General features: G+C 38.1%; 1 protein-coding gene across 26 annotated transcripts in view; it reads right to left on the bottom strand.

The window, feature by feature from the left end:
- ADGRL2 (adhesion G protein-coupled receptor L2) overlaps positions 1-19,920 on the bottom strand; it is a 386,134-nt gene that overhangs the window by 61,626 nt on the left and 304,588 nt on the right. For all 26 annotated transcript variants that reach the window (XM_085586380.1, XM_085586371.1, XM_085586370.1 and 23 more), the window contains one exon: positions 9,732-9,945. In XM_085586380.1, the coding sequence (XP_085442506.1) occupies positions 9,732-9,945 (214 nt within the window). The remainder of the gene's footprint in view (positions 1-9,731; positions 9,946-19,920) is intronic.

Genomic DNA, 19,920 nt, shown 5'->3' with positions numbered 1-19,920 from the left:
AATAATATACTGAAAGTAATATCACTGCTGCTACATCCTAGATGAGAAAACACCTACAGTTTCATGAGTGTAACAGTAGAGTTGAACTCAATGTCTGTAATAAATTCAGTAAACAGGGAAAGATTATGGGTTCAGAACTGTCATGTTATTGCTACATTTACAATTCAGCCTAAAAGAAAGTATTTAATAGACAGAGCACAAACTCTTGAGCTATGGCAAAACAATTTTACAGTGCTGCAAAAATGTGTGTATTAAATATATTTCCAAATTGCTCCTTCACTAGATGTATATCACAAGAAGCAAGGTATCTGAGAAGCAATGAACAGTAAGGTTTAAGATCACAGTTTAAATTACTACTAAGAGAGGAATATAGATGCCTTTGCACCTACAACAGCAAAATATGCATCTTGCCAGATATTGGACAGTTTGAAGTCACTGAGAAGGAGTAAGATTTCTTCCTCCAAGGTGTTCAAAGTCATGACTTTGGTCAGAGCAGCCTGCCCAATTAAATAATTTTTGTGCCTCATTTCTTCTAGTTTTTCTGTTTCGTATGTATATGTATGTGTAGTAGAACAATTTGAAATTCAAAGGTCCCTATAGTTACTGTATTATTCGGTAAACCTGAAAAACTGGCTTTGAATAGTAAATTTGTAGTAAAGCTTCTGTACTGCAAGTGTATTGTAAATCAGGTCGGACACGGAAAAAAATTGCTTGTGGTAAGAACCTTTCCTTCCCATTGATATGTCTACAGTGGGCTAAAAATATCCTGAATATTGAGTATTCGGTCTATGTAACACTCTGAAGACTGCATTAACTTCATTGCAGTAACTTGTTTTATAGGCTCAGTTCATCATGACCTATAAAATGTTAAGCTGAAGTGCTTTAAATATCTGCTAACACCATGTGCAAGCCTGGGAGTACAAGGCACTGTGCTGTGAAGCGGCAAAGACAGTGCTCTTCTGAGAAAGTAGCACGCACTCTTATGTCACTGATATAAACAGGGTGAGCCTGCTAAATAATGTATGAAACAGGCAGCCAATCTTTATATAAAGCAGGAATTCTAGTTGAATTCTTTGTGTAAGTTTATTTTGCCAATATGACATCAGTTGTTTAGATTGCTTCTTAAAAACCGTAGAAGCTGAGTATCATACTAGACTAAAGGATAGAAATGCAAACTCCCTTCATTCACAGTTATTACACGAAGGGAAAAAAAAAAACAACTTCTTTCATTTGTGGCAGTAGTATTTTTGCTAATTATTGTTCTGCAATATGGAGAAGATAAAATGGAAAGAGAGAAATTATCCATGTCTTTCAGTAATCATGGCCCATTTATTAAGCAATTAAATCGCAATTTTATTATTAGAGAGGGAAAAAAAGAAATGCTGTAAAATACCACCATTGCTTGTATCTTTGATCCTTAAACTCTTCCATTTCAGCAACCTCATTAATGTCAAAATACCATGAATATGGTCATCCCTTTTTAGAATGTATACTCTGGGCACAGGCAGAATCTGTGGGATTCAATAAAGAAGACTTTTCTTGTTGAATACAACTAAAAGCTTAATTGAACCACAAAGGTCAGAAGGTTCTTTTTATTGTAAGTAGGAGATTATTCTGTGGCAGGAAGACATTTACAGAATATGAGATCTGCTAATTTCTCTACTACTCTGTAGATAATTTTTAATTTTTAAACTCATGTTACTCTTCTATTTCTTTCCTCTGAATTAAACATCTTCACTGTAATAATCTTTAAATTCCATTTCCTTTATGTTACTAATGAAAACTTTTCACTTTCATGGCTACTGCTGACTCTCAACACTAAAAAGTGTTGAAAGAAACACTCATAATTTACTTACGTATATTTAATTCATATTAATCTGTCCTAATTTATGATCTATACCCTGCTCTGCCCATCTTCATGTAGCTTTTCCATGTCAGTTCTGTTTACTAAGTGATATTCAACAGATTTCCTATAGTGCAATGAACCTTAACAGACAGCTTTTAATTGCCTCGTGTAGGAAACCACATCACTATTAATTCCACACCAAAAGTATAAAATAAAACTATTGCTTCTCAGACTCTAGAGCAATTAGACCTCTCGGCTATTTGGCTAACTCTGCTTCATGATACCCAGTGCAGTTAATTATATTTTTTGATGTTAATAGCCTCTGTCAGTTTCAAGCATAACTCCTCTTTGATGAATATTTAAATTATATTTGAATAAAAAAATAATCTTGGTTACATTTCATATTCAGCAGTCATCACAGCTTAATAAAGGTCTCCTCAGAAAAGGCTAAGATAAATGGCTATATGAACACATGTATAAAGTCCTAAATCAACTTATCAGATAATGTAGCTGTTTTGGCTAAGTATTATAGAGGTTTTATTGGGGTGGGAGGAATTAATAGGCTTCAACTATTACATTATTATTCTATATGAACTAAATTTGGTGCAGCAATATATAAGTAAATTAGAACTTTTTTAATAATAAAGCTCTGACTACAACTGAACCAGGAACTTATAATGACTAGACTAGAAATATAAAAACCATGTAAAATTCATGCAAACTCATTCAAGAAGACACAAAATTCAATTGAAAGGTGGTGAAGGTTAAGCAATGTTGTCTCAGTCAAGTTCTCTAAAAAATTAGCAAATTACTAAGAGAGGTAATTACATACCCAAAACATATAGGACGTGATTAACTGGGCTAAACAGTGTGCACACCTAGTAAAGATCATTTCAGAAAAAGCAGAAAAAAACCCACAAGAAAATCAGATGCTGAAGCATGTATTTTTTATGAAGCTCAAATACACAAGCAACAGCATATAATACTTAAAATTTTATGCATATATATGTATAGTTAGTTACATTTATTTTCACCCCATGAATAGCAAGGAAAGACTGACGAGTGTGTATATAGGATCCTGCCAGATAAGAGATATGCTGACTTAAGAAGAATTTGATTGTGGTTTTGCCAATAATAAAGGAAGAAAATTACCTGAATGTAAGATAAGAAAACGCTAAATAGACTATCAAGCTACACCCTAGTAAAATAATGAATCCCATATTTTTTGAAGTAAACTAAATCTAAATTTTAAATGTAATTAGTTGGTATAAAAGATCCTTTTGTTGTTTCTTTTGTAGCCTGTCCAATGTCACGACTACAGCCACGCGCCCATGTGTTATGTGCTTGCACGTGTGTAGTAAAATTTCTTCTGCAGGAAATTAAAATAGAACACACTGCAAAATGATGATCAAGTACCACTGACAGCTATTTCCCTTCACCTGACTGCTAAGAACCTTGTAATATGAGGATTTCTATTTAATTTATTAAGTAATGCCATGATAGAACAACCCCATTAATAAATCCCCCTATTTTTCATGAGTAAAACTAGACCTACTACTTTCATATTAAAAATTAATGATAGTGAAAATACACAATGCCAGAAAAGGTTCTTCTCAGTCACAGGTACTACTGTTTTCTGCAGTAACAACACCAAGGACTGCGGTGTGTTTCAGGAAAATTCTAGGCTCTGTGATCATGCCTTGTTCATGAAAACAGTCTACATATATTTTTGCTTTTTCTTTGTATTCGAGTCATAACTAAGTCTTGTGACTAACACACAGAAAGCAAAACACAAATCAATCTGGCCACAGCTCATTATTGTGAAAAGCTTAGTTTCATAATTTTAAGCTTCTGCTACATCAGAATAGTCACACGGTTAACTGCTGTACTAAGATCTATTTCAGATTAATAGAAGTCTTAGTTTTAAAAAGGTGCTTAAGAAAAAGACATCTAATGTTGATAATGTTATATGGTAAATGTTTTTGAAGCAGTTGTAAGCAAGCTGGAACACAAAGCACTGGCATGCCAAAGCAAAAGGTCCTCGTTTGTGAGATCAGCATCGGTACAACAGAACTTCCAATATGTGCAAATTCCAAGAGTGCACCCGATCCACCACAGCCTGTGTACCCTGTCATCAGCACTGTGATTTCTCTGACATAGAAGAGAAAAAGACATGCAGAAAGCAGAAAAAAGCAATCTGTACTTCTTATTCAAAAACACTTTTCACCTGAGAGTATCTTTAGCAAAGAGAGGCAACCTTCGGCTGCACAAGGAAAAGCAAGGGAAAAAACAAGGATAGCAGCAGGGGTCAGCAGAGCCCTTGCCTAAGCCTGGCAGACCCTCGAAGTGCAGTGTGCCATTACCTCCATTACAGGCAGCTCCAAATGGCAAAGGATAAAGTCCAGCCCATGAAAAAGGCTGGAAGTCATACCACCAAGTAATTCCAATCTGAAGAGTGCTGCAGTTTACATACTGAATCAACCCTGGGCCCTGTCTGAAGGAGCTGTTTTTGAAAGAGGCTCTGAAATGCTTCTCTTTGGAAGTCTTGCACAGACTGGAATTCAGGTCTGCAGTGACCCACAGCAGGCTCTGCATTCTATTAGCAAAGCACCCTGTGCCAAGTTTCCTTTTGATTACACCTTTTTGCTGCGATGAATGGGATTCATCAGTTATAGATTTTACCCAGTGTCCACCCAAGCCTGGAGTCCAGTGGAAGATTTGTTTTATCCACTCACATTATGGAACAGACCAAACTTCTTTTCATTTGAAAGGACACTAATATGGTGTGACAGTGCTTTCTCTGCAGACCTGACAAGGAGGAACAGGAAAGAGGGCTTCAGAGATGAGTCTTTGAAATACAACTCATTTTGTTTTCTTTCAAAATGGCTCACTCCTTTATATATAGGAGTTTTCAAAATTACCCATTTCTTGGACATGTGAATAGATAGGAAAGAATTAGCATCTCCAGTCTTCCAATCTCCCATGGAATGCATTAAGAAAAATTAAATCCTGGGAGTAGGAATGGATGTGCTGCTTCCTTCAGCTTTGCCTTGGTCACTCAGCAGGGCAGGGGCGCGTTGCTCGTGCTCATGTTGGGAAACCCCTCTGCTGAAGTGCAGCTGTCTCAGAACGATGATGGACAGAACAGGTTAAGAGCACTGCCATGTGAGAAAAGTTCATGGTAACAAAAACCCAGGCGTGAACTCGTCCCTGGTGTCACGATGGACACGGTAATTGAAGGTACATGTGTTGCTTGTGCTATAGATAGGACAGGATAGATGCAACAGAAAAAACAAACACTGCTGAAGAGGATTGATTCCTCTTTCAATCCTCTTACTTTTCTGCAGCAATGTTTTAAATGGGAAGAGTAGCTAAAAAAATTACAGTTGACTAAGTTCATCTATTATATCTGACATATTTTTATGTTTAACTCACCTGTGGAAAATCAAGTTTGCCTTGTTTGTGCATATTTAGAAAGTAAAATTTTACTGATTAAATATGCTTAGCAAAGATGTAAAGTACACAAAAGCCACAGTTACATATTGTAGGTGAAAATAGAATTTAAAGGCTATTTCAGCGCAGAACTGATGTAACTGCCTTTCTGTTGCAGATCAAAAATTAGATGCAAAAGAAACTGAATATCCCAACTTGAGACTCTTTTTTTTTTTAATGTAAATGTTTACATGGTCTGCAAAAGAAGTTGAAACATTTTGAATTTTCTTCTTTTCAGTGTTTCCAACAATACTCTCAGTATCAGATCAGAGAACATACAGTTCCTATTTAAAAATTCAAGGTATTTTAGCCTGTATTGCAAGGGAAACAGTGTTTTCCTTCTGAACCTAATATTAATTTGGCTGTCAAAAGTAAATGTTTGAATTTTTCATCTATGTAAATGATTCTATAGATTCTGAGTGAATAGGCTTCATTTTCTTTAAATACAAAATACCAATTTTCTATTAGCCCCAACAATAGTTATAACTACAATTGCTTAAAAAATAAGGTGTACAGATTGGAACAGACCCATCATTTTTAACATGGGGTTTATAAAGATTTAAAATTATATAATTCCAAATTATTATCTGCCACACCATCCAAGCAGATATTTAAATATATAGTCAATTAAAAAAAATCTAATTGCACTGTCCTGGAATCACAAAGATCGTAATCCAATCATGATAACAAATAACCCTGAACTTCTCCTAAACAAAAAATTTAGGACTAGAAAAATGATTCCTACTAAACAGCCCCTAATTGTAATTCAGAAAGAATAGTCCCAGCATGCAAGAATCCACCTTGTGGAACGTATTATTCCACTATAAAATTACAAACATAAGAGACCTTTGATTTGAAATACATTTTAAGTACATCTTTAGAAATAGCTATTAAATATCTGTTATTCTTTTACCTATGGTCCAGACCATAGGAGACACTGGAGACAGAAAATATTCATAAACACCCAGGTGGTTTGAACGGAACTCCCAAGATCCACCTGCAATCCGCTTGCCACAGAAATAGATAATACGAGGTCATAAGTAAATTTTATGCTGTTAATTTTCAAATCTCTGCCATGCCTATAAAAACCAGAATTAGCCTTATCAACTTCAAAGTTTCATGGCAGTTTCTGCTACGGCTACACAAATGCACTTTATGAGCAAGCAAGTAGAGCAATTTCCTCAGGCTGCTTTGCATCTTCTGCTTCCCTGTTCATTTAATTTCTTTTTAAATGAAAAGGAAACAGAGGAGATTTGTCCCTGCTAAAGGACAGCAGAGCACAGAGGAGTTGAACTATTTTAAGAACTTAAATGTGCCTGAAACATGGGTCCTCTGCCAATCATTTATGCTACTTGCTCACCAAATATTCCAGAAATTAGCTTATTTCTGTACTGAACTTCAGGTGGTAGAATCTCTCAAACTTGATGGTATGCAAACGCTGGGGTTAATTATCAGAGAAGTGTGAAAGAGGAGAAGGATTTTCTAAAGGTCTAGTCTCTTTCTTCAAAGCTTTAATTTCAACCATTCTGGTCTGAAGTTTACATAGAATCTAAACACATCTGAAAGACTTTATTCTGGAATAATTGGGATGTAATTTCAATCAGGGACTAAAAATTTAATAACTACTTTACAGAGGTAAAAGCAAAGTAATGAAGTCATTAATGTTCTAGTCAGGCTTCCTAGGAACACATTAGATTAAAAATCTTTTGAGAACTAGTGAAAAGAAAGAATAGGGTGAGGTAGAAAAGATTAAGTAGCAGCTCATTCTGAGAAAGAGGAGCTGATGCTTCAGTGGACAGTGGCAAGGTCTGTGTGCTACTATCTCAAATTCTCTGGAAGGGGAGCAGGGCACGTGATTACATGGCTTTGTGTTAAACTGGAAACCTCATCTTATTTTTCAGTCTTCGGATTTCACAGTATTGATCTCATTAAGCTAGTGTTTTCACCTTGTAATTGCAAAAGATGTAGTTGCTGTGCAAAAGCTGTGGATTAATGCTGCAAATGAATAATGAGCACTTAATAATTGCTACAGAACTAGATTTAACTTTACATCTAAACTGAAATGAAATAGTGGTCAGCTGCAGTGGTAACACAGTTGACTGAAGTGATAAAAACAGGTCCTTAAAAGTAAACACTGCAGGATTTAAGTAGAAATATAGAAATTATTGCTACTTATTTCTAAAGGTAGAGAAGATTTCACTGTCATCAAAAGTTCTAACCAATTAAATAAAAAGGAAAACCAATGAATCTGATAGTCCTTCAGGTTAGATTTTTCTATGCATTTGCTGCCGTCAAAATACAGCTGATGTGTTACTTTTATATATCAGATCAAGGACATGTGCTGAGTACCAAACAACAATTTGCCTGAGACAACAAAAAATTACAATCACTGACACAGTTATAAATAAATGAAATATAAGAACTTTTAATATTTCATAAGAAATTTGCAACATTCCTCTATGCTTGCAATATAGCACAAATTGAGCAATTTTGGAAAAAAATTAGCAAGACAAGACTCATCTTTTCTACCTAATGACAAGATCTAAGAAAAAAAACTATGAAAGCAAACTTCCAAATTGCTATAAATGTCAGACAAAAATAAAAAGCAAAGTGTCAAATGATCTTTGTCATTTGTTCAGACAAACAAAAATGCAAAACTCTTTGAACATAGATAATCTGAACCAATGTCTTACATGTGATCATAATTTTATTTTAATGTTGAACAAAGCATAAGAGTAGAAGATGGGGGAAGTTCAAAAATACATTTTGCTTTCATATATTTACAGCTGATTAACTGAAAGGGAAAGATTGAAATTTCAGCTTTTCAGTAACAGTCTAATGTCACTTCAAGCAAGACTGTGCCTCTACATTTGTCTCTGACTACCCTAATCTGTATATTTCCAGTGAACATAAGGAAGACTTTGATCAAAACACAACATGCATTTTACACAACAAGGAAGTCTACAGAGCAGCACTACATTTACAAAAGCAATTGAAGGTGGTTTCAAAGGGAGTTGACAGATTAGAGGATGATGACACTGCTGCTGCAGTCTCGATGGAAATCCGGCTTGATCTAATTAACAACTACGAACTCGAACCACAAGAAGATAATTCAAACATGATTTAAAGAAGTTATATTACCTTTTTAACAGTGTAGCAATGGAGGCTTTCCCTTACTGATCACAAAACAAGCCACAGGTTCAACACAAAACAAGAAATAAAAGACCCGATATCCTCAATTTACCTCCAGCATTTGAAACTGAAGGCTGAGATTCAGCCCAAATATTAGACTACAGAAGTAGAAAACATCTGCATATTCACATAAAAATGATAAAAAATTGTAAGAGTCCCACTCATGACAACTCCAGTAAATCAGTAAATCAAAATGGAAGGCTATTTTTAAGAGGTGACTATGTTACTAAGTGTTACCATGTTCAAACAGAACAGAGGAAATGGAGCACAGAAGGCAGGAGGACAACTTGCTTATTTCACTTGACACATCTGTGTACGGGCACCAGAAAGCTTTCAGGTTATTCCCATCCCCTTTTTGTTCATATTCCTCACCCTGGGAAAACGGTACTGGGAAGAAAACTTCCAACCAATGCTGAACTCATTCAGGCTTTTAGTTTAATCCAGTAGCAATGCCAGCGACTTCTTTGTGCTGACATTTCCACAACTGTCAGTAGGAGGTGACTGCTGTGCATACACTACACAGCCTTTAGCACAGAACTTTCTGTGAATCTGAACCCTCACGCACCTTTTGTAATAAAAATACTTTTATTGGAGGCTGGGGACATGATTTAGAGGTGGAATTGGCAGCACCAGGCTAATTCAATGATCTTAAAAGTCTTCTTCAACCTCAATGGTCTTATGATTCTTGGTTGGTTCTTCTATCTTCTCTGAATGTCAAGCACTGTCACTAACTTGTACTTATATGCACATGTATGTTTGTACACACATGCATAATGACATATAATCATCCTGGCATGCAATCATTCTGACATTTTCCATTGGAGGGAACTACTATTAGGAACTACGGCAGGGATTTACTGCATTTACTGAAAAACACAGCAATCATTCTGAAACATTCTCAGGGCTATTTGATCCCCTGAAAGACAAGGAGATGGGGAACTCCAAAAAAATTGAATTGTTTCATTCTCCTTGAAATTATCTTCCTGCTTTTTCATGGTTTGTTTACAGAATTAAAAAACCCTAAAACCTCTAATTGCAGCTGGTGGTTTTTATTTCCTTTAAATATTATTAGATAGAAACGATACAACCTGAACAGCAAAGTGGCAATCACAACTCAACATTACTTACAGTATATACCTCTCTCTGTATTAATGCAGGCATTTTTCCTCGTTAGTCCTGACCACGATATGTACATTTTTACCTTTGTGTCATAATTTTGTAGGCATCTGGAAGGAAGCATTCTGTGTTCTCCATCTGGAAAGGGTCAGCATCACAGATCTTGTCGTCTGTCCGTCCATAGTTGGCACTTTCTATCATGATAACATCGCTGCCCGGACACCGCAGGTCGATGGAGTAGCCTTCGCAGGAGAGCTCCCTCCTCACCAAACCAAACGGTAGCGCTGCTCTGCTGAAACCTGGGGAAAAACAAGGACAAAATGGCATTGAGCCTAAAGGATACACTGAACTGGACTATTTTTCTGCCTCATAAGCAGCAACTGTCGTGTGCTAAAGGAAGTGCACCTTTACACAGTTTGACCTGGTACCATGTCAAGTGTGGCATCTTTCATGGAACCGTCACATCCCTACCATGGCTGATGTGTCCTTAATCTGGGAAAAGAAGAAATTCCTTTTCACTGCTTCTAATCTGGGCAGGGCAGACAGTGGTGCCTGTCTGCATGGCTACACTGCACGTTCCAGTTTCCACCTCTTTTCTCTCAGCTTCTGGCTCTGCTCCTTGGGCACAGTCAGACAGACCATGTCTGGAAGCGGGAAGCAGCAGAGCAGGCAGGATTCGCAGAAGTGATTTTAAAAAAGAAAACAATACAACCACAAAAAAGCCCAAAGTTTAGTTCCAACTTCCAACTTCATTAGTCTTTTTTACTTTGTCTCCCATTCTCCAGGAAGAACTGGTTACTTTTGCTTAGCTATTTTGTGACCTCAGCATGGACATGATCCAAATATACATGCTGACACTTCACCTACTTAAACTCCAGTGCTCCTTACTGTCTTTTACATAAATTTAACTACATACAGATAGGATTTTGAAACAAATACAGGAATTAGCAGTACCAAAAATCACAGTGTGTACTGCATAAAACCTCTCCATCTCTCACAAAAATAATACATGCAATTTTAATATTTAGTATTTTTTTCTGCTTAATAGAATTCCTAAAAATAAGTAACTTCTCCAAGGAAGCAGAGTAAAATACTTTAGAAACACAACAAGGTTCAGCTATTCATCCAGATGCTTTGTCTTTTTGTGACATTTTTTAATGCAAAAGAATATATTACATCAGACTAAAAGTATCTGCATACTACAGTTTCTTGTACACAGTTAATGATTCATTATTATTAAACAGTATTTCTGTTTCTTACAAAATTGTGTGACTTTTGGAAAACTAGCTGGGCAATATGGCAGTGCTAAAAGCCTATTTGTTTAAAATACTAAATCCTGAATTTTCAAAAATGCCTTTATAATACAGTAACACAAGGCCATTAATATTTCTGTGCAGGCTGTTGGGAGACCAGTTATGACAGCAAAGAGAAATAGCTGCTACGTATGGAAAGTTGGAGCTCTGTGGTTTTTTTTCTTAAAAAGTATGATGCACTGGAAGAACCAAGTACCAAAAAAATTCAAGAACAAATTGAGATAACCCCTTGATAGTAAATTTTTCCATGAACCAGAGGTTATCACTTTTTCTATTGAATTCTGTGTATTAAAACTCCCACTATATGCAGATGACTGTCTGTTAAGATGGCCAAAGTTTTTTATAATGACCACGCAAGTATAAGGATGTGGCTCCCTGGCAGCCAGAGCCCATCCTTCCATCCACCCCTCCTCTGCCTGCACATTCCTCGCACCAGCAGCAGCTTTTTTACAACTTGTGTAATGAACTTAGGCCAGGGGCTGCTAACCTCCCTCTACTGCAGGCAACTGATGAGGTCCCAGAGGACCAGGTCTTTGACTGGGCATGAACTTGCCCAGAAGGAGAACAGCTGGCCAAAGCCCAGTGACCAGATCTGCCTTTATATTTTGTGAAACCATATACCACAGGAAACCAATACTGTTACTTGGCCAGTATGCTTCAGTATTTGTTAGTAAGGGAAGGAGTCACAGTGCTGTGGAAAGCATCAAGTTCCATCTCAGATTCACTCCTGGCCCTCAGTGTGGCTGCACATACCATGAGCAGTAACAAACACTGTTATTAAAGGCTTGCTGAGGTGTCATGGGCTGAGAGCTGGCAAGAGCTGAAACACAAATCCATCACATTAATACCCTGCATGTTCCTCCCATGCAGCAAATGAATACAATGAAGACAGAAGTCACTCACAGCGCAGTGAGGGGGCGAAACAGGCACAGGGAGGGGTACATGCTCATCCCTCCAGCTGGCAGCAATGGTGCCTGTATCTCCTGCACTCAGCTGGGATTCCATGGCCTGCAACACTGCCATGGCCTGCCTGGAGGAGTCCCCTCCTCCCAGACCTTCTGAATTTCCATCAGCAAGAAGGGGAACAGCACCTACAGCTGTCCAAAGAGGTGTTTGCACCAGGGCAGGAGGGAAGGGGCATGGGGTACAGCTGCTGAAGTGTCAGTGGCTTCATGTACAGCAGCAGCTCAGGATAGTTATGGGGCCACACGCAGCTCCCTGTGACCAGCACTGACCCTTACTGTGGATCCTGCAGCACAAGCTCCACTTCTGCTAGGAAATACTCTGAATTCAAACACAAGACTTCTGCAGTTTTGCTACAGAGAAATCAGCAGCCTGCAAATTTTACTTCATCATCTATGGCAACTGCTATAACGACTATGAATGTGTTTTATCCTGCAGTTTTTCCCCCTGCAGGCATCCACAAGAAGTTCTGTATCAGGACAAACATTAAAAATACTAGAGCAAGGTTAGATCACTTTGCAGGCAACAGAGGACACATCTGAGATTGCAATGTAGGTCTTACATTGCAAAAGCAGCAAGCAATAAAGCAAAACAATGCAGTATGTGTTAGGTGGGAATGCTGCTCTAAGGAATCTCTGTGGCGCAGAAAGAATTTTAACTAAATAAAATAAATAAATTCGAAGTCCACTAGCAGGGCTACTATGATCTTTATGCTGAAGCTTTATTTGTAATTTTTTCCTATCACCAAAGAAAAAATAAGTATATCAACAAGCAAAGTGTAATTCAATCCATCTTGCAATCCTGACAATCGAAGAAAGAACTTGTGGGAGGCCCTGTAAGCGAAAAATCAATATTGCAGCTTTGTGCCGTGCAAATGTGAATACTGCCAAATAGCAGTGCTTAGGATAAAATGAACTGTTTTGCTCCATTTTCTCCTCTCTGAACAAATGATTTTGAAACGACAGCTTTTTTTTTGGAGCCATAAAACGTCAGGCAATAACTCCCTGCACTTTAGGCAAGTGATTGGAATAAATACCTCTTGGCAACAGGTGCAATGACTTAGGACTGAAATTCATTTACATTCAGGAGATAATTCCCGATAAACAGATGCACTGCCACAGGATGGAAGTGTGAACAACCGGCATCTGAATGCTTCAGCATCATTCCAGAGTTTTTTAGACCGAAGTATGTGGCTCTGTCAATAATTACTGTTGTCACCAGTAACTTTGTATCTCCAATGCAATTCCTCGTGAGTATTTTCCAAACCGAGCCGTATTAAACCTGCTGCTTTCCTCACCGAACCTCGAACAAACCTACTTTGTTTGGCTGTCCTCCGGCAGCTGACATCGACATTCCTCCCGTTCCTGCTCACTGCTCCCAGGCAGACAGAGTGTGCCCCGCTGCCACCGCTCCTGCTGCCTGCCCAAAATGCTCCCGGCTGCAGAGGCCTCGCTGCTGCCTGGCCTGGACTGCAGCACAACCTAAATATTAACTCAAATAAGCGTCTATTACCTCACGCAACATATGCTGCCTCTGATTCACTCATGCCTGTGTATATTAATCACTGCTGTATGCCAATTTTTAATGTATGTTTTCTTTTTAATGGAAGAAGATTAACACCTAAGAAGAAAAAAAGAAAACCCATTTTTTTTCTGTCCTGCTGACCGTTTTGATTATAGAAAAGCTTCCTGGCAAACATATGTTTCCTGCACATTTTATCTGTTCTCAAATTAGTTGGGTGCAGGCTCCTTATTGAAAGGAGCAAATGAACTGCTTTTGTGAAATCTCATTGCTAAGAAAAAAAGGTAGAGGGGATGTTTAGTGGCAATATACATTCTTTAATTCTTTATTGATCAACCCATATAAGAAAGACAAACTGAAAGGAAAAATCACAATCAAAATCTCTCCTCTGCTATTTTAGTCTATGAAATGAAAATACAATTTCTGTACAAGAACCGTAATTCAGAATCATGTTCTGGAAATGTGGTAAATTCAAATTTGGCTAAAAAGAAATTAATTTAGGTTTGCAAAGCCTTATTTACCATTCCACTGTCTTGGTTCCTTCAGAGAATCTATTTCTCTTTACAAAGGTAACCTGAATTTGTCAAAGCGCAAAGAAAAGTTAATAATTCACAGCATCCTGCCCACTAGCATATCATCTTTTTGAGCTGTCAATAATAAGAGAGTGTGCTAAGTTTGGTAGATAAAAGCAAAAAGGCACCACCACATTTGAATGTTCATTGAATACAGAGGAAAAACAGTGGAATGTAAACAGGCTAACATCAGTACTCGACATCAGAAGCAAGGAACCTTTGATTAAAACTTAAAGCACAGAGAAAGTCAACATGGAAGTATAAAATTATTTCAAAGAATGAAGATACTGGAAGAACTGAGAATCCAAAACAAATCTCTGCAGAAATAGATATATGTCTCTGTGAGCAAGGAAATATTGCTTCTTGTGTTATTTGGCTGTAACAGAAAGGTCTTTTGAAAAGAGCACATCTTTTCAAACAGAATGTTTACAGTTGTCTCTTTCACAATCTCTTTTATTTTACCATATCGTGCAACATGATGATTTAAGTTCTACACGAGATGAAGTGATGTGTCCTGGGCAGCATTTCAATAATATATGTTTAACAAACGCAAAGCCCAATGAAAACTGTGCTGAGAATTCTCTCCCTCTCCATTGAAGTGCATACATGCACACACGGGAGGGTGCACGAAGACAGCTGAACACACTTTGCCATCTGAAAATCATGCAAATGCTCAACACGGGCGCCTCAAAGCTTTTGTAATTCCTCAGACAAGTCCCAGCATCCTGCAGTTTCTAAAGAATCCCATGAACTCTGTCAAGGGAGACTTCCCCCTGTCTCTCAGCACTCTGTATTTCACACAGACAAGCATGTTATTTTGTTAAACAGCTTTAAAATTATCCCACCTTGGTCAACAGAATGCTACTAACTACTACAAAAGGCAGAGGCAATTTAAATGACAAGTGTGCTTTCTCATTCTATCTTTGAAGGAAAAAGTCATTCTGGCAAGCATGTCTATTAAAAGATTACATTGGCACAGTAAGAGCTTCTGACAGTGCACAGAGGTCTGGAGTTCACAGCACTCGGCTCCTCTTTCAGGGAAACCCAGCAGCCTGCACAGCCAGCCTGTGCTGCAGCCCAGCACACAAAACCCCACTGTTCTGTCGGGGTCAAATTAGGCAGGAAGTGATCATTTCAAAAATATCCTCCTACAGCTGGATTCTCTACCATTTGATGTATGTCAATTAAGATGTGGAATGGAGCAGACATTGGGAGAAAAGGGATTTTTTAGTGAAGGAAAACTATTTTCTACTAAGAGACACCTCCCTCATTTTTTTTTAACTCATTCATAAAAATGGGATTATCTCAAAACAAAGTACATAAATGTATCTCATTATGTGAACTTTAACAAAGAGGCACAGAGTCCTAAAGCACAGACCTGACCATTTAAATAACACTGAAGCCAAGCAACTTCTTAATTGAATAAATAAGCTGTAAGGGGAGAATCATAACACTGGTTTCTAGAATTCTGCTTCTCAGACATTTCATATTTCAATTGCATAACTAAAATCTGGAAGCCCGTCTCTTAAAAAATGGAATATGAATTCCTATCAATAAAAGCTTTTAGAAATATTAAGTAACTAGTGAAGGCTTTTAATAGTATTTTTTTACATTTTATTTGAACATGATTTAGCCTTTTAAAAAATTAAAATTTTAAAAATCCTTGACAAGTTTTAATGCTTTTCAAGATTCAGTGTGAGCAGCAAAATTAAAACTGCATGTAATTTTCTGTAATTATATACTTAATATTCAGTATACATAAACATAAAGTACGTATGTCTGCTTAATGAGATTCAGAAGAGAAGCCAGAGTTACACCCTCTGACTCACACCAGAACGGGTCCTGCCTTCCAGGTTCACTGAAACTTATTACAATTTTCCCTCTATGTTTTCAGTCTCCATGCAGTTCTCAAATATAACCCTGTGAGGCTCTCTTCAGCAAAAAAAACCGAGTCAGGGCTTACCTACTTTCTGCACCTTGTTAAATGATTCAGCAAACCTAAAATGAGCAGCAGCATCTCAGCCTTTTAATCTAACAGCGTCGATCCTTTCTGTGTACTGCTGGCAAGGATCTCATTTAAATTCTCCCAAACAGCTCTCACCCCTCATTCAGAAGGGCAAGAATGTGTCTCTCTGAGCCAGCAGAATTAAAGGGTTTTTTTGATTGTGTTTTTGTAAGGGTTTGGGTGCGTGTGGGGAGAGTGTGTGCACCTCAATAGCAGGAGAGAACAGAGGACAGGGATGAGTGCTACACTGCCAGACCTGTAGACCACAGGCCTTCAGTCACCTGGAACAAGAACAGCCAGACTGCAGCCATGCACACATCCCCACATTAGCCCAATATGTCTCGACCCTGCTTTGAAAGAGATAGTTTGGTCTTCATGCCCATTTAATCCTTCACCTGCCTGCTGAGGCTGCCATTAGAGCGCTAATTAATGCTAAACTGTGAAAATGGGCTTCTGCACTTTGAATCCAGCCACACTGAAACTGGAGAGAAACCACTAATTCCTTTAATGAAAGTCACCAAACCAGAGCCTGGTTCCTGGAAGCATTTTAGCAATGCCTACATATGGCAGATGGAAACCATGTGATCTAAACATGAAAGTCTAAATATCTAATGTAAAAATACATGTTCTTCAGTTCTCACTTAGCACCACACTGTATTCTCATATGCATGCACCTTTCCCATCCCTTTCAGTGGAGCTGTATGCATGAGAGCAACACTGTGCCCTCTTGATCTAAAATTATCCCAGTTTAAAACAGTATTCCTCTGCCAATGGTATTTCTTTTCTTTTGCCAGCCAGATGTCTGTTCTCAGGCTGCAAGGATCTCCTTCCTTTTTTCCTTCACATCATACACACTTGATCCTCTGCCAGCTCACAAAAAGCACTCTACCCTTTTCTTTCTTGCCATTAAATACACTGCATCTTCAAAATTTCTCTAGGCAAGTAAGTCCCATGGTCTTTGTAAACCCGCCCTCTGAAGGTTATCTCCAGTTTACCTACTGTGAACTCTCTGAGCACACCACCTGTCAGGAAGGAGAAGCTTCTGAATCAGAAACAACCTCTTAAAAAGGGAGGTAAGACACACAAAGGCTGATGTGTCAGAAATGTTGTGTCAACAGGATTTCCCGTTGAATTATTTCCTCTGCACAGGATACTGGTAGCAGAATAAAAATAAATATTCTTTTATTTTCTATAAAAGTGTATCTTGACAACAATTTATATTTCCAGTTGTTGCAATCATTTTTTGATTGGAAACCATGTGTTAAGGAGGGGTAGAGGAAGAGGAAGAAAGGGGAATTTCCATCATCAGTATTCAGAGTGGCAGCTGACAAAAGAACTATTTTCTTCCCATCGTTAAGAAACCCAAAGCCTTGTCACCTCAGAGGCTGATAGAAGCCATGCAGAGATGTATCATTTCCTTGGGAATATGTGCATTGGTGAAAGCCAAATCATCCCAGCAGGTGACATACTGGGTGCTAATAACAACCCTTAGTGTCCTGCGTACATCACCTTCTTAGAAGGCTATACCCTAACCTATATAAGAAAGTAAAACATTTAATCTCATTAAGATACCTGAAGATTCTGACTCATTTAAAATAAGACATTATTCTACAACTGCCAGAGTTTAAAATACCAAATACAGCCCCAGTGCTAAAAAAATAACAGATTTAATTATTGTACAATTGATACCACATGGCAATATTTGAGATCACAACTGCAAACTTAAAAATGGGGCATTTTCTTGTTTTCAAACAGAATAATATATACATAAGAAATGGAATCAAGAAACAAGATAAGAGTTCATATATTCTCTCTTGTTTCAGTAAAATTATGGGGTGGAGTCAACTGTCACAGTATAATTTATAGGGGAAAAGTTAGTTGCTTCATTTTAATGATGGCAAGCTGCTTAAAGAGTGCTTATGAGCATGCAAATAGCACAGCAACCCCTTTCTTGTAAGTATAGCCCCAGAAACATTTCAGAGAACTCAGGGGTAGAAAGTAGAACCCTTGGAAACATAAAGGCAGTGCTCCTGCAGTTGAAATCAGAATATACAGTCATACCTTTTGAAAACAAGAAGAGCTATGTGATGAATGTACTTAAAGGTAAATGTGCCGTCACTTTAAATGTTCCCATAAATAGCTGGGAGACAAGAGTAGCATGCAATCTTGGAAAATAACTGTCAGAGTGAAAGGCTTTCTTCCTGACCTTACCTTCTATGAAATATTTGTGGATTTTTAAAATACTGTTATACAGAGGAGAGGGCTGTACCACACAGTTTTTACAATATACTTAAGGTTCTGTCACATTCTGTGAATCATGAAATAATTCTACATACATAAGAGCATCCTCTGAATAATAAATTGCATGAAGAAAGGAAAACTATTTCATTTTTTGTAAACAACAAGGTAGTTAAAAAACTCCTAAGGAATATATGCAGTTCTGACATGCTCCTTCGGCAGCAGGGAGTAAGAATGGCAACATGGGTACCATTTCTAGAGTAAATAAAGGAAACAGGTATCTTTTCCACTGTCAAACTGCTTTAAATGAACTGCGTATCCATATGCCTCATTGCAAACATGAAAGACAAGGGTAACTAAATTCCATTTGGACTCAAATTCAGGTCTTCTAAGTTTGAATTCTGGTTTTCAGTACTGGAATTTGTGTCCTCCTCACCAACCATCACAATGTGTATGGCAAGAATGCTCTCGGCTTTTAGAGAACCAGCTAATGAAGTCTCAAATGAAATAAATGAAAAATCAGGATCCCTGAAATCTCTAAGACAGTAACTAAGCAATTTTCCATAATCGTAAGAGTTCCATATGTAATACTATTTATATCAGAAAGTAACAAGAGGGATGAACAGACACTGTAGCACAACACAAAAAGGAAAACTTTGCATTTGCTGATTACTTCAATTTAGAAGCAAACATCTAATAGCTGAAACACTGTGTTTCCAAACCTCTGCATTGATCTTAATGCAACCCATAATGAAGGCAAGGACTAGGAAAGCTCTGCACCACACCCAGGAAAAAAAAATCACTCTTAGGTGCTCAAATATAAACTCAAAACCAGCAAGATAGAAGTGCTGCACCATTACTACAGATGTGAAAGGTAATTTTCTCAGTAATTAATCTGCATGGTGCTTCACTGTCCCAGGTCAGAGTTTTCATTTTAAAAAAATCTTTCCCCACATATTTAAAGCAAGTATCTCAGGAGACAGCTGTGAAGTACAGAAGATCTGACTGCTCCACTTTTTTCTCCCAAAAGCACGGTGCTCTGCTGCTGCACTGGTCAGGTGTACAACGGGGGGAGGCTCCGGAGCTCGCTGCGGGCTCGGGTGCCGGGGCTGCAGCCAGGGCGCTCCGCTCTGCGCTGCTGCTGCCTTCTGCAGGCTGTGCTCTTCATCAAGGTAATTTCCATATCGAGCTCAGAGCATGATCAAAGTGGCCATTATGGCAGCGTAATTGAGGAGGGAATTGTTAATCTGCAGGGGATGCCAAGGAGGGAAGGAGAAGGTTAGGGGTGTCCAAAGGCGGCAGGAATGAGCAGGTGTTAGGGTAACTATTTAAATTAGGCATCCTGACACAATCATTTATAACAGAGGCTTTAGACTCCCTGGAAGGCACTGCAGGTGGATATCCTATCTATTCTACTCAGTGAGCAAACAGCATTTCTTTTGGTCCAAACAGTGACTTTAGGAAGTCTGCAGTACTGCAAAGTGAGCTGCATTTAATTAAACTACTCTCTGCAACTTATACAATGCTATAGCACTACTGCAACGCCTTTTCTATCGCTGCCACTGCTGAATCTGACCTCCAAATCCTTACTGGGATTCAGCAATGCATGGCTCACTTTATCTTTAAATATACAATAAAGGCAATGTTTGAGCTCCAAAATCA

Source organism: Lonchura striata, chromosome 8 (genome assembly GCF_050655825.1).
Source record: "Lonchura striata isolate lonStrDom1 chromosome 8, ASM5065582v1, whole genome shotgun sequence".
Lineage (NCBI taxonomy): Eukaryota > Metazoa > Chordata > Aves > Passeriformes > Estrildidae > Lonchura > Lonchura striata.
The sequence above is the reverse complement of the archived record's forward strand: the minus strand, read 5'-3'. Positions and strand labels throughout refer to the sequence as shown.